This window comes from Erinaceus europaeus, chromosome X (genome assembly GCF_950295315.1).
Source record: "Erinaceus europaeus chromosome X, mEriEur2.1, whole genome shotgun sequence".
NCBI lineage: Eukaryota > Metazoa > Chordata > Mammalia > Eulipotyphla > Erinaceidae > Erinaceus > Erinaceus europaeus.
The window spans coordinates 89,620,673-89,636,316 of NC_080185.1; the positions used below are offsets into that span (position 1 = coordinate 89,620,673).

Genomic DNA, 15,644 nt, shown 5'->3' on the forward strand with positions numbered 1-15,644 from the left:
CACCACTCGTGAAGTGACCACCCCTGCAGGTGGGGAGCTGGGGCTTGAACCGGGATCCTTACACCAGTCCTTGAGCTTTGCACCATGTGAGCTTAACCCGCTGTGCTACCTCCTGGCCCCCCTGAAAAGAGACTCTCTTGCCTGAGGCTCCAAAGTCCCAGATTCAATTCTAGCACCACCATAAACTAGAGCTGAGCAGTGCTCTGGTAAGAAAAGAAAAAAAGGAAAGGAAAGGAAAGGAAAGGAAAGGAAAGGAAAGGAAAGGAAAGGAAAGGAAAGGAAAGGAAAGGAAAAAGAAAAGAAAAAAAGAGAGAAAAAGCTATCCAAGAAATCAGTCTTTTAAGTTTAACTTTTATTTTTCTTTGTACCATGGCAGTACTCAGCTCTAGTTTGTGGGTGTGGAGGGGATTGAATCTGCGACTTTGGAGCCTCAGGCATGAGTCTCTTTGCATAACCATCATGCTATCTACCCCCTCCCACATCAGTCTTTTAAAAATGTAGATAAACTTGACATGAAGACCCTCCCAGTGCCACTGTTACACTCCCATACACTATCATACACAGCTCCGCTTCCGCATCCCACAGATGCTTCTAGCTCCCATTCTGTGCCCAATTCCTGTGCTATTACACTGTCTCAGAGATCCCCCCCCAAAAAATGACCTGGGAGGTGGCACAGTGTGATAAAGTGCTAGATTTCCAAGGGTGGGATCCTGTGTCTGATCCTCAGTTGCATCGCCTGTGCCAGAATAATGCTCTGGCTTTCTCTCCTCTTTCCATCTCAATCATGAATCAATACAGGCTTAAAGAAAAGAACACTCTGGTGGTCCAGGAGGTGGCGCAGTGGATAAAGCATTAGACTCTCAGGCATGAGGTCTTGAGTTCAATCCCCAGCAGCACACGTACCAGAGAGATGTCTGGTTCTTTCTCTCTCTTATCTTTCTCATCAATCAATAAATGAAATATTAAAAAATAAAATCCTGATACTCTGGTTTCTCTTCAGATCGCATAAATCTTTCACCTTTTACTAAAGATTTCCTTGGAGAGGAGCAATTCTGAGTTTTGTCTCAATTTTTTGAGCCCCTGTCTTAGCAGGGGTACATATCATGGTTAAGAAAAGTAGATACTGTGGGCTGGATGGCTATAAACTTGAACCCTGGTTCGATTTTTTACTTCCCCACTTTCAAGAAGAAAGCTTCACAGGATCCGAGTTCAAGCTCCCGGTCCCCACCTGCAAGGGGAAAGCTTTGCGAGTGGTGAAGCAGGGCTGCAGGTCTCTCTCTCTCTTTCTCTCTCTCTCATTCCCCCTTCTCTCTCAATTTCTGGCTGTCTCTATCCAATAAATAAATAAAGATTTAAAAATTACAATAAAATAAAATAAAATCCTGGGGCCAGGTGGTGGCTCACCTGACTGAGTGCATGTTAACAATGCACAAGGACCCAGGTTTGAGCCCCCAGTCCCCATCTGCAGGGGGAAAGCTTCACAAGTGCTGAAGCAGTCCTGCAGGTGTCTCTCTGTGCCTCAGCTTTTATATAACCCCCTTCCCCCTCAATTTCTGGCTGTCTCTATCTACTAAATTAAGATGATTTTTAAAAAAGCCTGGAAGTTGGGCGGTGGCACAGTGGGTTAAGCGCATGTGGCGCAAAGCACAAGGACCGGCGTAAGGATCCCAGTTCGAGCCCCCGGCTCCCCACCTGCAGGGGAGTCGCTTCACAGGTGGTGAGGCAGGTCTGCAGGTGTCTATCTTTCTCTCCCTCTCTGTGTCTTCCCCTCCTCTCTCCATTTCTCTCTGTCCTATCCAACAACGAACAACATCAACAATGGCAATAATAATAACCACAACGAGGCTACAACAACAAGGGCAACAAAAGGGGGAAAAATGGCCTCCAGGAGTGGTGGATTCATGATGCAGGCACCGAGCCCAGCAATAACCCTGGAGGGAGAAAAAAAAAAAAAAAAGCCTGTATGGCAAGAAAAAAAATCTTAAAAAGAAAAGATCACTCTGGTTGGTCCACAAGCACATGAATCAAATCTCACAGCATACCTGGACACACGCTGTCCTGCATGCTTCTGCCTCCTCATGTCTGGCCCCTGGTGCCCTGCTCCGTGGTCAGCCAGCGTCACACAGTCTTTACATGACCGCCACAGCCACTGTCCAGCCTCTCTCTCTCTCTCTCTCTTTCTCTTTCCCCCCACCCTTTCTCTTTTTCCATCACACTCTGGTGCATGTGCTGTTGCATCCCGTCGAGTCTCATGTGACAATGTGTCACATTTGCATGTCATCACTGTGAAATGTCTGTCACGCATGCCACAGCCCCAGGGGACTAGGACTAGCAGAGCGTCAGACTTGCACATCTGAGGTTCCCTGTTTGATCCCTGCTACCACATGTACCAGGATGGTGCTCTGGCTTCCGTCTGTCTTGTCTGTGTCTGTCTGTCTCCTGTGAAATTCCCTCTCATATGGAATCAATGAAGCAAACATCACTTTGTTGTCATCTAGATAGAGACAGAGAAGAAGAGAGAGGGAGACCACAGCACCAAAGTTTCCTTCATTGTGATGGGGGGCCAGGCTTGAACCTGGGTCGTACACATGACAAAACAGTGCACCATACAAGTGAGCTGTTTCGACAACTTACGCAGTCACACAGGCTGTCCTGCCCAGCCCCACGTTGCTGAGTCACCGAACAATCGCAGACGCTGACACACACCCCTTGGTGCCACTGCTCCTTTATTCAGCTGCTCACAGCCTCACACACACACACACACACACCCAGTCCCAGGACTCTAGTGGTTTTATTTTACAAAATCTTGGCAAGTCCAGGCCGGGCTGTGTCTGGCTATAAGACAAGAGAGAGAGAGAGAGAGAGAGACAGAGAGACAGAGACCGACCGCCTCTTGTTACCTGAGGCCACACTGTGTCCTCAGGAACTGAGTGGAGCCACCACAGAGGTGCTGGTGGTGGGAGGCATGGGGCCCGTGGGGAAGGAGGCTGAGGGGGAGCCCAACAGGGGCCCCGGGAAAGGCATGAGGTGACTAACAGGCCCAGACAGCACCACTGGGCCCAGGCCTTGGTAGAGATGGGCTGCACCTGATGGGCCCAGTGTCAGGCCTGGGGCAACCTCCCCACAACTCCCACCCCCGCTGCCACCAGCCACCACCATGAAGCCACCAGCTGCTGCTTCTGGTGCCCCTGTACTTCCCAAGCTTGACCCCCGCTTCTTCTTCCCTTTGCCAGAGGCCTTGCGATTCCGAGTCTGAATCCCATCTTTCCTCATGGTCAGTGGTCGGTTCACCTGCCAAAAGAGAGGCCTTGGGTGATTCCTAACTTCAGGATTTTTTTTTTTTTTTTTTGCCTCAGAGCACTTCTCAGCTCTGGCTTATGGTGGTACTGGAAATTGAACCTGGGACCTCAGAGCCCCAGGCATGCATGTCTGTTTGCAGAACTATTATGCTGTCTCCCGCACCCTATTTATTTATTTATTTATTTATTTATTTATTTATATAAATGTATATATATGGCCTCCAAGGTTATTGCTGGGGCTTGGTGCCTATACTATGAATCCACTGCTTCTGGAGGCCATTTTTTCCCTTTTTGTTGCCCTTGTTGTTTATCATTGTTGTTATTATGTCGTTGTTGTTGGATAGGACAGAGAAATGGAGAGAAGAGGTGAATACAGGGAGGGGGAGAGAAAGACAGACACCTGCAGACCTGCTTCACCACTTGGAAGTGACCTCCCTGCAGATGGGGAGTCGGGGGCTCGAACCGGGATCCCTACGCCCGTCCTTGCGCTTTGCGCCATGTGCACTTAACCTGCTGCACTATTGCCTATTGCACTATTGCCCTTATTAATTTTAATGAGAGAAACAGAGAAAGATACAGAGAGAGAAAGACCAGAGCACTGCTCAGCTCTGGCTTATGGTGGTACTGAGGATTGAATCTAGGACTTAAGAGCCGCAGGCACGAGGATCTGTTTGCAGAACCATTATGCTGTCTCCCTCGCCTCCGACTTCAGGACTTTACCAGAAGCAGGGAGTAGTTCAGAGGCTATGTATGGGCTGCACACCATGGCCCTGGCATCATCCTCAGGAGTCCTGAGTCTGATACATTTTGCCCCAGCTCTAGGGCACGGGACTGGAGGCGGTCTGGAGAGGGCCGGGTGGTGGCGCACCTGGTTGAGCGCACATGTTACAGTGCTCAAGGACCTGGGTTTGAGCCCTCAGTTCCCACCTGCAGGGGGAAAGCTTCACAAGTGGTGTAGCAGTGCTGCAGGTCTCTCTCTCTCTCTCTCTTTCCCTTTCTATATTCCCTCTCAATTTCTGCCTATCTCTATCGAATAAATAAAGATAATTTTAAAAAAGGTAAAAGGAGGGAGGAAGGGCAAGAAGGAGAAGGGGGTAGCAGAGGGAAGCTGGCAGGGTGTGGGCTGGGCATGGCAGGGCCCACCTGGTGGAGTTTGTAATAGAGGCCACAGGCGTTGCACACGGGGTCCCCACTGGCATTCCGCCGCCACAGTGTTGTGGTGGTCGTCTGGCAATTGGTGCACTGGGTACCTGCCCGTTTGCTGACAATCTGGAAGGAGAGAGAATGTGAGATCAGCTGCGTTGGGAGAAGGGGAAGGGCAGGATGAAGGAGGTCAGGGTCAAGTTGAAAGTAGTGTGAAGACAGGGCCTTGGGTCAGAGTTAGAGGCCTAGGGTTCTATTGGTCAAGTGCTCTCAACGTTGGCCATCTGTTGGAATCTCTTGAGGAGTTAGGAAAAAAAATACCAAGGCTTGGGTAGCACTAAATCAGACTGATTTAACCAATACATTTAGGAGACAGCTCTAGACCCCACTGGGTTCAAGGTGCTCCATGGTGATCCTAGTTTGAAGCCAACAATGAAAATACCGCAGCTCGCACTGCATGCTAGGAGATGGCATAGTGGATTAAGCTTTGTACTCAAGCATGAGGTCCTGAGTTTGATCCCTGGTAGCACATGTGCTCTGTTTTTCTCTCTTTTTCATACTCTTATAATTATTTTCCAAACTTTTAAAATGAAAGATGGACACAGAGGTAGAAAGCAGAGCACTGCTCAGCTCTGACTTGTGGTGATGTTGAGAATTAAATGGGGCACCTCAGAGCCTCAGGCATAAAAATCTTTTGCAGAATCCTTATATATTTCCCCAGTCTTAATTTAAAAAAAAAAAGAAGGGGCAGGCAGTGGTTCACCTGGTTAAGCACACATATTACATACAGTGCACAAGGACCTGGGTTCAAGCCCCCATCCCCACTTGCAGGGGGAAAGCTCCATGAGCAGTCAAGTGGTGCTGCAGGTGTCTCTGTCTCTCTGTCCCTCTCTGTCCCTTTTCTTTTAAGTTTCTCCCTGTCCTATAAAATAAATAAATTTTTTGAAAGAAAAACAAAAAGGTCAGGGGACAGGCAGTAGCACACCGGCATAAGGATCCTGGTTTGAGCCCCCAACTCCCCACCTGCAAGGGGGTCACTTCACAAGCGGTGAAGCAGATCTGTCAATATCTATCTTTCTCTCCCCCCTCTGTCTTCCCCTCCTCTCTCAATTTTTCTCTGTCCTATCCAAAAACAACAACAATAGCAACAAGGGCAACAAAATGGAGAAAATGGCCTCCAGGAGCCTCAGTGGTAACACTGGAGGCAAAAAAAAAAAAAAAAAAAAGGCCAAAAATAAAAAAGGAAAGAAAACATTGAAGCTGATGAGGGTGGGTTGAGGGAAGGTATTGTGGCACTCAGCTGTGCTCCTGGACAAATGGGGAGGAGGGCTGTGGGCCCCTGTGGCGGTCGGGTTCGGGGTTTCCTGCATGGTAAATGGGGAGACCATTTTTGGTGAAGGGTTACAGGCCTGGGGTTCTCACCAGACGTTTCTTGGGCCTGATGAGGGGCCTGTTCTGCCCATTCATCTTGTGATAGAGGCCACAGGCGTTGCACAGGTAGTGACCCGTCCTGTCTCGCCGCCACAGCGGTGTGGCTGTCGCTCCACAGTTCACACACTCCCTGGCCTCTGGTGGGGAGGAGGAGAAGGCACTGGACTTAGCTCAGGTCTGCCTTGGAGCCATCCCACCCCTTCCACTTCCCTGTTCCTTTCTGGGGCTCTCACCGAAGGAGGTCAGGGGCAGGGTTCCACGAAGCTTAGGAGAAGAGTAGGTTGCTGGGTTGAGGGGGCTCCCAGTGGGAGAAAAGAAGGTGCTGGAAAAATCAGGGCCCCCATAGGCACCACTGGGGATAGGGATCGAAGAAGGCAGCGCAGGCCCTAGTGTCAAGAGGTCGGGACTCAGCCGCTCTGTTTTCAAGGTCTCCAGGAAGCTGCTGCTCCCTTTCCCATCTGAATCTTCAGGGGCCTGGGGAGGGGAGTCTTCGCGGCTGGGGCACACCGTTGAAGCAGGGTAGAGCCCAGTCTTGCCGTAGGCCCAACTGGCATATGGCGAACTTCCTGGGATGCTCTCCACACAGTTGAGCAATGGGTAGACCTGAAAGACTATGGAGGACGGGGTGGATATTGGCAGAAAGGAGACAAAAAGAAGTGAGAACAGGCTGAACCTATTCCTACTTTCAGTGTACAGTAGTCCCCAACAACCTGAACATAGCAGCCAACTTCCCAGCCTGGGTCATACAGCTCAGTTCACTCTTGGATGTTTTCTGAACCCTGTATCCACTGGTTGACTCCAGTAACTGCAATTACCTCTAGCCATTCCCAGATGAACTTGGGAGGATGACTATTGGGCTCTGAAGTCTCATGGTTCACTCAAGAACTGAGGCTACTACTGCCTACTGCCTACTACCAATGCTGCTTCCCAAAATGGCCATCCCAATATGGCGGTTCAAAGGGCAATGACAGTCCCAGATCTAGACTAGTTCATGCCAACGTTCTTTTAAAAAATATTATTTAGGGGTGTTGCACCCGATTTTTAGGTGGTAGTGCTCCTGGATGAATGTACATGTTATGATGTGCAAGGACCTGGGTTCAAGCCCTCAATGCCCACCTGCAGTAGGAAAGCGTCATGAACAGTGAAGCAGGTCTGAAGAAGTCTCTCTCTATTTCCACCTTCCCTCTTGCTTTATCTCTGTCGCTATCCAATAATAATGAAATATATATATATATATATTTTTTCCCTCCAGGGTTATTGCTGGGCTCGGTGCCTGCACCATGAATCCACCACTCCTGGAGGCCATTTTCCCCCTTTTTGTTGCCCTAGTTGTTGCAGCCTCGTTGCGGTTATTATTGCCATTGTTGACGTTGCTTTGTTGTTGGATAGGACAGAGAGAAATGGAGAGAGGAGGGGAAGACAGAGAGAGAGGGGAGAGAAAGATAGACACCTGCAGACCTGCTTCACCGCCCGTGAAGCGACTCCCCTGCAGGTGGGGAGCCGGGGAGCCGGGGGCTTGAACCGGGATCCTTACGCCGGTCCCTGCGCTTTGCGCCACGTGCGCTTAACCCACTGCACCACCGCCCGACTCCCATGAAGTATATTTTTTTAAAAAAGTATTTCAGGGACTAGGTAGTGGTTCACCCAGTAGAGTGTACGCATTACCATGACCCAGGTTCAAATCTCAGGTCCCCACCTGCAGAGAGGGAGCTTCACAAGTGGTGGAGCAGGGCTGCAGGTGTCTCTCCTGTTTCTCACCTTCTATGAAAAAAAAAGGCCACCAGGAATGGTGGAGTCGTGGCAAAAGTAAAAATTAATTTCAGAGAGCCAGCAAAGTATTGATTTGCTCTCCATGAAGTAAATTCTCATTGTGCTCTGGTGGTGTTGGAGGTCACACAAACCCAGAGCCTCACAGCCTCATGTGTGCAAGATAGGTGCTCTAGGTTGAGCCACTTCCCCAGCCTGCTTTGTATTTTATAGTTTGTTTTTTTTTAAGAATACCCATGTTTGTTTGTTTTTTTTCTCCTAATGAAGGGGAAGTGGTTAGCAGTCATGTGGAGCCTCCTGCCATTTTCAAGATGGCCACCTTACTGAGCTGAATGAACAAAGGGCCTCCTGGTAGCCTCAGTGGTCTGTGCCGAGACTGTATCCGAGGGTTACCTGGGGAATGTCTGTAGGCTTCAGCATCCCGGTAGTAGGCCAGTGCAGCTGCTGCTGCTGTGGCAGTGCTGGGGGCAGTGGAGGAGGCCACAGCATCCAGGCCTTCAGACCCAGAGGGGAAGAAGACCCCCGACTCAGGTGGTGAGGGCACCAGGGCAGGGTCTACAAACTGGGGCAGGGGCTCAGAAGACCCTAGGGTCCCCAGACCAGGGAACTCCATAGGGCCTCTGATGTTTGACCTGTGGGAACAGAGGATGTTTCTCAGAGACCGAATCACCTCTCCCCTTACCTCTCTACCATCTTTCCTCTCTCCTGCCTCCTCCACTCCATCCATAGCCCTTGGTCCATTTTCCTCTATTTTCCCCCTTCTTGCTTCTCCCTCATCTCTTCCTAGTCTTCTATTCCCTGATCCCTTTCCCCTTTCCTTCGTATTCCATCTGTCTTTCCTCTCCCTTTACCTTTCCTCTCCATCCTTCCTCTAATCTCTTCTTTCCCTCCTCCCACTCAACTTTCTCTCAATCTCTCTCTCTCTCTCTTTCTCTCTCTCTCTCTTGCTCTCTCTCTCTCTCTTTCTAACTTAGCTTTATTTATTCATTAATGAGTGAGAACCAAAGCATCCCTCTGGCACTTGTGATGCTGGGGCTGAACTCAGGACCTCAGGCATGAGAGTCCAACATTCTAACTGTAGCTCCACTTCTCACATCACTGTTGAACTCCCTCTTTCCCCTCGGCCTCTCTCCCCCCCATTCTTTTCTCCATGCCCCCCCTCCCTTCTCTTCCGCCTCACTTCTCTCCAAGCCACCTTCTCTCCCTCTTCCCCTTCCTGCATCTCCTCCACTCCCTTTCCCTCCTTCCCTCCTTCTATTCTTCCTTGGTCATCTCCCTCTTCTCACTCCTCCACTTCCTCTTCTCCTCTCGGAGTTTCTGGGTGGGGTGTGCTGGGACATAGGACCAGAGTCCTTTGAAGCTCTTGGTCACTCTACTGGACCTTAGGGTTCACCCTCCTGTGCTCCCCAACTTCATCTCTATCTATTGCATCTTCCCTTGTGACTTTCTCAGAAACCCCATGGTTTCCTGCTTGCTGTCTCCTCCCCCCACCTCCGTTGGGTCTGCAGACAGAAGGGCCCCCTCAGTTCCGCCCTGCCACATGGGGGGGTCAGTACCCCTTGGGCTTATCTCTGTCATCCCTGCCCAACTTTTGAAATCACCCCAAAGGCCACTGGCTTCCTCTGAGAAAGGGGGGGTAGTTAGGAGGTGTCTGTAGTGTCGGGGTTCTGCTTTCAGGTTTCTTCAGTTCCCACCATCCACAGGTCTCAGTTTCCCCACCTGCCAGATAGGGATGGGGGCAGAACAAGCTCAAACATGTCTTTCCTCCCCTCTCCTCTCCCCTCCTCTCCTCTCCTCTCCTCTCCTCTCCTCTCCTCTCCTCTCCTCTCCTCTCCTCTCCTCTCTCTGACTTTGGAGCCTCAGGCATGAGACTCTTTGCATAACCACTATGCTGTCTACCCCGTTCCTTTCCTTTCTCTCTTTCTCTCTGTTTTTATGAACGTCCAGTGTTTTCCCTCCTTGTCCTTTATCTCTCTGTCTCTCTCCATCTTCGTCTCTGTCTTTATCCTCTTGCTTCTCTGTCACCTCCTCTTGCTTTGCTTGCCACTTCCTTCTGTGTATCTTCTCTCACCCTCACCACATGCCCTTCACCAAATGTCACTTTTTCTCTGTTCATTTCTCCTCTCTATCTCTGGCTAGGCCCTCCAACCTTCTCTCTGTAGTTCTCTTCCTACTCCCAGATTGTACCCATACTGCACAAAGACCTGGGCGAAGAACTGGGGAGCCTGCCCCAGCTCTTCTGCCCTGCCCGGTGAACCCATGGGCCTGTTTCCCCAGCTGGAGGGTGAATGTCAAGAGATTGATTAGAAGGCCAGCTTCAGGCCCACTGTGTGGACAGACACAGGGCTGGGCCTGGGGTTGGGGCGAAAGATGGGCCTTCTACCAACTCCTCAGGGTCCCCAGGGTCCCTGCTGTCCTGCCCTGGGGAGGGTGTCCTGTCTCCTCCTGGTTACATCTGTATTCTCTGTGTGGCGCATATTCTCAGTCATGTTCTCTCTCTCTCTGTCTCTGTCTGTCTGTCTGTCTCCTCTTCTGCTCATGATGATGCTTCTCTTTCTATCCTGCTGTCTTTCTTCCCTCTTGGGTCTCTTTTCTTGAGGGCCACTGTCTCTATTTTCTTTTTGGAGGTGTTCTCTCTCTGTTATCCCATTCTGTCTCCTCATAGTGCTTATCTCCCTGTCTTTCATCCCTCTAGGTGTCCTTCCTTCCTTCCTCTCTTTCTTTCTTTCTTTCTCTCTTTCTTTCTTATGCCTCTGGGGATCATTGCTGGCACTTCAAATCCACTTCTCCTGGCGGCCATTTTTCTTTTCATTTTTATTGGATAGGACAGAAAGAAATTGAGAGAGGAGGGGAATATAGAGAGGGAGAGAAAGAAACACATGCAGACCTGCTTCACTACTTTTGAAATAGCCTCCTTGCAGGTTCCGGAGGCTCAAACAGGGATCTTTGCACGGTCCTTGCACTTCGTACTGAGTGAGCTTAACCCGGGGTGCCACAGCCTGGCCCCTTCTTCCTTTCTTTCTACCTCCCTGTGCACCTCTTGCCCTTTTGTGACTCGGTACCCACTGTCCCTTCACCCCCCCATCTTTACCCCACTCCCCAGGGTCTCCCTCCAGTCCCCCACCCTCCAATCCCACTCTCACACTTCTGCACACCACTGCTGCATCCAGGGCTGCCCACCCCTCCCATGACAGGGCCCCCAGCCCCCCCCCCCCACCAGTTATCACTCTCCCGACAGAGATAAAGTTTATCTCGAGGCTGGGGGATATGAAAGCTCCTTATCAGCTGCCCCACTAGTGTGAGTGCCGCCCGGAACAATGGCAGCCAGGCAGCGGCTCCTTCAGCCCAGGTAACGGCCAGCCCCAGCCCTCTGGAGAGGGGCCTGGAAGGACGGGACAGAGAGGAAGGGGCTGAAGATAGAGACTCTTGGGATAGCCTGAGGGTTAGCTATTTGGAGAGTCAAACAGACAGACACACAGGCGCACGCGCGCACACACACACACACACACACACACACACACACACACACACACAGGGATATGTCTATGGATTTAGACGGGAACCAATACAGGGCTTAAGGAGGAGGAACAATTTGGAAAGATGACGTTGGAGGATGGGGCATCATTGACAGGGAAAGCAGTGGTCAGGCTGGAGATCAGAAGGCATCATTTGAAAGGCAGAGAGAAAGCTGGAGAGTCAGAGATGGCTTTGTGTGTGTGTGTGTGTGTGTGTGTGTGTGTGTGTCAAGGAGGCAGAGATGGATTCTGAGGGTGATGGAAAAGTTTGGAGGGTCCAGGAGTTCTACTGAACCAGAGATACAGTTTGGGGGGAAGGTGTCAAAGATGGGTTTGAAGAGGAAGCCATGTTCCTGGTAAGTGAAGACACGACAGCCCCAGTTAATTTTTTTTATGAACTGAGATGGAACTAGAGTTTGGGGAGAGGGGGACAAAGCAGGTATCTAGGGAGGACAGAAGCGTTGAGGTTTGGGATGGGAGTCAGGGCAGACACAGCAGAACTCATGTGGGAGAAGAGAGATCTGGGGGAGTAGCCCTGGCGCTCGGAGTGACAAAGTCATGCCAGTGTGCCCCGAATGTTTTAGGGGAGAGATGGTTGGGGAGGGCCAGAGAGAAGTCATAATAGGAAACAGGAGACCGGAGATGGGGAGAAGATGAAACAAGTGTTCGTAAGGCCAGAGGTGTGCTGGGGGGGGGGTTGTCAGAGAATTTGGGAAAGAGATAAGGACATGGGGGGTGACAAGGACTTTCGGAGCAGGGGAGTTAAAATGAGCTATGATGGGGAACTTAAGACAAGTTGGGGTGATTAAAAATCACACTGGGCCAGAAATGGGGTTGGGGTGAAGACATGGTTTAAGGGGACCAAAGAAGGAGAATGGGGAGCAGAGTTCAGGGATTAGGTATCTTTTAAGGAGTGGGTAGGGTTTAAAGCCAGGTTGGGGTTTGAGGGGTTAGATTTGGGAGAGAGATGGGGATTCGCGGTAGTAGACGCTTTGGGGAACAGTAGTGGGTTGGGGAGCCTGGAGCAGGCTGGGAAGTTAGCAGACCTGGGACTGACACTGACCTGAACTGGTTGGTGCAGAGGGGTGCAGCCGCTTTGGGGATGTGGTGAGCTCAGAGTGATCCCAGGGGGTGTCCTGGCTGGTCTCCGGCCTTTGAGGCTCCCTTCCTCCTTCCCTCCCTCCCTCCCCTCTCCCTCCTCCCTCCTCCCCAGGGAGTGGCTGGTGCCCCAGTGGGTGGGGCGGTCCAGGGGAGGGGGTGGCCCCCTACTGGTGGGGCACCCCTTGGGCCCATGGGATAGGGACCTCCCTCCACTCCATCTGCCCACCCCAGGGATTAAGGACTGTTCCCCTGGGGGTTCCCTGGGGACCTCAGTGTTCAGCCAAAGGAAATGGGCTGAAACTGAGATAAATGAGCCTAGCAGAGAGGGTTCAACTACCCCCACCACTCGGGATTCCACAGTAAGGAAACGGGAGGTCCTACTGTGTGCTGGGGCCAGGCATGCCTCTGTGTCTATGATGCTGGGAATTCTACCTATTAGGCAAGCGAGGAAAATGAGGCTCAGAGAAGCTTGGTCTGGTGGGGTTTGAGCCAAAGCCTGTGGAACATCTTGTCAACCCAGACCCAGTCAGGGGACCAGGCCAGGCCTAGCAGGAGACAAGGGCACATTCCCTTAGCGCCCCACTGGGGCTTACGCCAGCTCTGGCCTGCCCTGGGGCAGCAGATAAGTCTTATCAGATGGAGGCGACAGTGGCTGTTGGCTCAGTGGTAACAGGCTGTCTTGGGATGGGGAGGCGGGGTTGTTGGGGGGGGGCACCCAGGGACAGCAGTCTCAACTCCTTGCCCGCCATACTACTTTGGAGGCGGGAAACCCAGGTGGAAGCCAGCCTTGGGTTCTCAGCTAAGAAGTGGGGGTGAGGTGAGGGGAATGCGGGGGAGAGCAGAAGAGGGCAATCAAAGGAGAAGGGAGAGAGGCAGAGACAGAGGCAGGGGGAAACAGAAATGAGAGACATAATTAGGAGCAAGAGGAGGAGGAGAAGAAAAAGTAAGAAGAAGAAGAAGAAGAAGGAGGAGGAGGAGGAGGAGGAGGAGGAGGAGGAGAAGAAGAAGAAGAGAGAAGGAGACAAAGGGGAATGACACAGAGTAAGCCAGATAGAGCAAAAGACAAGCAAAGAGAAGAGAGGCCAATCTGGACAGAAGGCCACAGATCATTCCTGAAAGTGGCAGAAGCCACAGATACAAGCAGGGTGGAGAAACTGAAAGGGAAAACCAAGACGAGGATAGAGAGCCAGATATTCAGAGAGAGTGTTTGAGAGAAAGCCCAAATGGCAGCCTGAGGTAAGCCCTAGGCAGGTAGTGCTAGATTGGGTAAGATGGTGGCATTGCATTAACGTGGTATGCCCTATGGAGACCCGCCTACCCGCCCGCCCTTACTCCCAAGATCATCTCTGGGCCTTTGCACCTCAAGGCCTGCCTACCTTCCTCCCGCCAGGTAGTGGCAACACTGACAATCTAACCTGTTGTAAGAACTTTCTTTGTTAAAAAAAAAAAATATATATATATATATATATATATATATATCACTGGACACACGTGCACACAATAGGTATCCAGTTTGGTTCCTCATGAGGCAGTGGGTGAGACTACCCAGTCATGGTGCCAGGACTCTGCGGGATAGGGAGCTCTCTCCTGATGACCCTCTGCATGTGGAGACCCACTGAGGGAAGATGGTCAAGATGGCGTCCTGGGTCAGTGGAGGCTGTTTATGCAGTGGCTGCCCCAGAGGGTGTTTACCATCCTCATCTTCCCTGTCTGGGCTTCATTGTCCTTACAGGCAAATCCAGAGATTTGAAGAGGAAAGAGAGCAAGGCTGTGACTGGGAATTTATTGAGCTCTTGCCATAAGCCACTCCCAGCACTGAGCCCTCAGCAGTGTGAACAAAGACAACAGACCCCTTATGACTCAAGTAACAAGGATTTCAGAATCTCCAGCCAGGGCCTGGCTGTATGGACTTGTGCCAGTTAATGTCCCCTCAGGTCTTCAATTTCTCCCTGGAAAGATGGGGAAGCAGTCATGCCTAATTCGTAGAGTGATTTGGGGTAGTTAAATGAGATTGAATCTGCCAAGTTGTTTTTTTTAATTCACTTGGCTCTGAACTCTGAATGAATGTGAAGTAGTTTTATTTGTATACTTATGGATGTATTTATTTATTTATTTTAATTCCCCATACCACCACAAGCCAGAGCTGAGCAGTGTCCTAGCCTCTCTGTACCTCTCACATTAAAATGAAAAATAAATATAAGATTAAAAAAAAAAGAACCCAAAAGCAATTATGGTCACACTGGGAGATCATCTTCCAGCTAAATCTCTCAATCCAGTTAGAGACTATGCTGACTTGGGGCCAGAGACTTTTTCTAGGTCTGGTTGGACTCTGCTTATAAAAAGTAGACTTTAGGGAGTCGGGCGGTGGTGCAGCGGGTTAAGTGCATGTGGCACAAAGTGCAAGGACCGATGCAAGGATCCCACCTGCAGGGGAGTCGCTTCACAGGCGGTGAAGCAGGTCTGCAGGTGTCTTATCTTTCTCTCCCTCTCTCTGTCTTCCCCTCCTCTCTCCATTTCTCTCTGTCCTATCCACCAACGACATCAATAGCCACAACAAAGTTAAACAACAAGGGCAACAAAAGGGAAAATAAATAAATATATAAAAATTAAAAAAAAAAGAAGTAGACTTTAAGGGATGAGGGAATTCGCACGAAGAAGTATTTATTTATTTATTTGTTTATTTATTGAATACTGCATACAAAAGGTAGTAGTTGGTCCCTTTTTACTAGTTCTACTAATAATTCTAGTGTGGATGCCAGTAATATGCTGACACCAATAATAATTACAATTATTATTACAAATAGTCTGCTATCTATGAATACTAGTTTTGGAGCCTGAGCCATGGGAGTCTTTTGGCATAACCATTATGCTATCTACCCTCACCCTATGAATACTAGTTTTAATAGCAATAGTAATACTGACATGACACTTTAAAAAAATTCTTTTAAATTATCTTTATTTGTTAGATAGAGACAGTCAGAAATTGAGAGGGGAAGGAGAGAGACAGAGAGAGACACCTGCAGCCCTGCTTCACACCACTCACAAAACTTTCCCCCTGCAGGTGGGGACCAAGGGCTCAAACCTGGGTCCTTGCACATCGTAACATGTGCATTCAACTAGGTGTGCCACCACCCGGACCCCATGATACTATTTTTAATAGTTTTGTTCCACTGCTCCAGGGTTTTTTTGTTGTTGTTGTTGTTGTTTGTTTTATTTAAATAGCCAGAGATCTATCTTTTTTTTCCCCAGACTACTGCTCAGCTCTGGCTTATGGTGGTACTGGAGATTAAGTCTCGGGCATGAAAGTTGTTTGTGTAACCATTATGCTATCTCCCTGGCCCTGAAATTATTTTTAAATTTATTATTACTCTTTTTTTTGCCTTCAGGG

The 15,644-nt window shown here is 50.0% G+C and overlaps 1 protein-coding gene and 1 non-coding gene across 2 annotated transcripts; one reads left to right on the top strand and one right to left on the bottom strand.

The window, feature by feature from the left end:
• The first annotated feature begins 980 nt into the window (after positions 1 to 980).
• LOC132535982 (U5 spliceosomal RNA) lies at positions 981 to 1,096 on the top strand. Its single transcript, XR_009547683.1, has one exon. It is a non-coding gene; the product is annotated as a U5 spliceosomal RNA (small nuclear RNA).
• A 1,613-nt stretch (positions 1,097 to 2,709) lies between these two features.
• Positions 2,710 to 12,319, bottom strand: GATA1 (GATA binding protein 1). Its single transcript, XM_007529394.2, has 6 exons — positions 12,219 to 12,319; positions 8,034 to 8,272; positions 6,107 to 6,484; positions 5,865 to 6,010; positions 4,443 to 4,568; positions 2,710 to 3,291 (listed from the first exon to the last, which is right to left on the bottom strand). Exons 2-6 carry the CDS (start codon positions 8,251 to 8,253, stop codon positions 2,920 to 2,922), a joined length of 1,242 nt encoding a protein of 413 aa, XP_007529456.1. The 5' UTR covers positions 8,254 to 8,272; positions 12,219 to 12,319; the 3' UTR covers positions 2,710 to 2,919.
• Between the last annotated feature and the right edge of the window lie 3,325 nt (positions 12,320 to 15,644).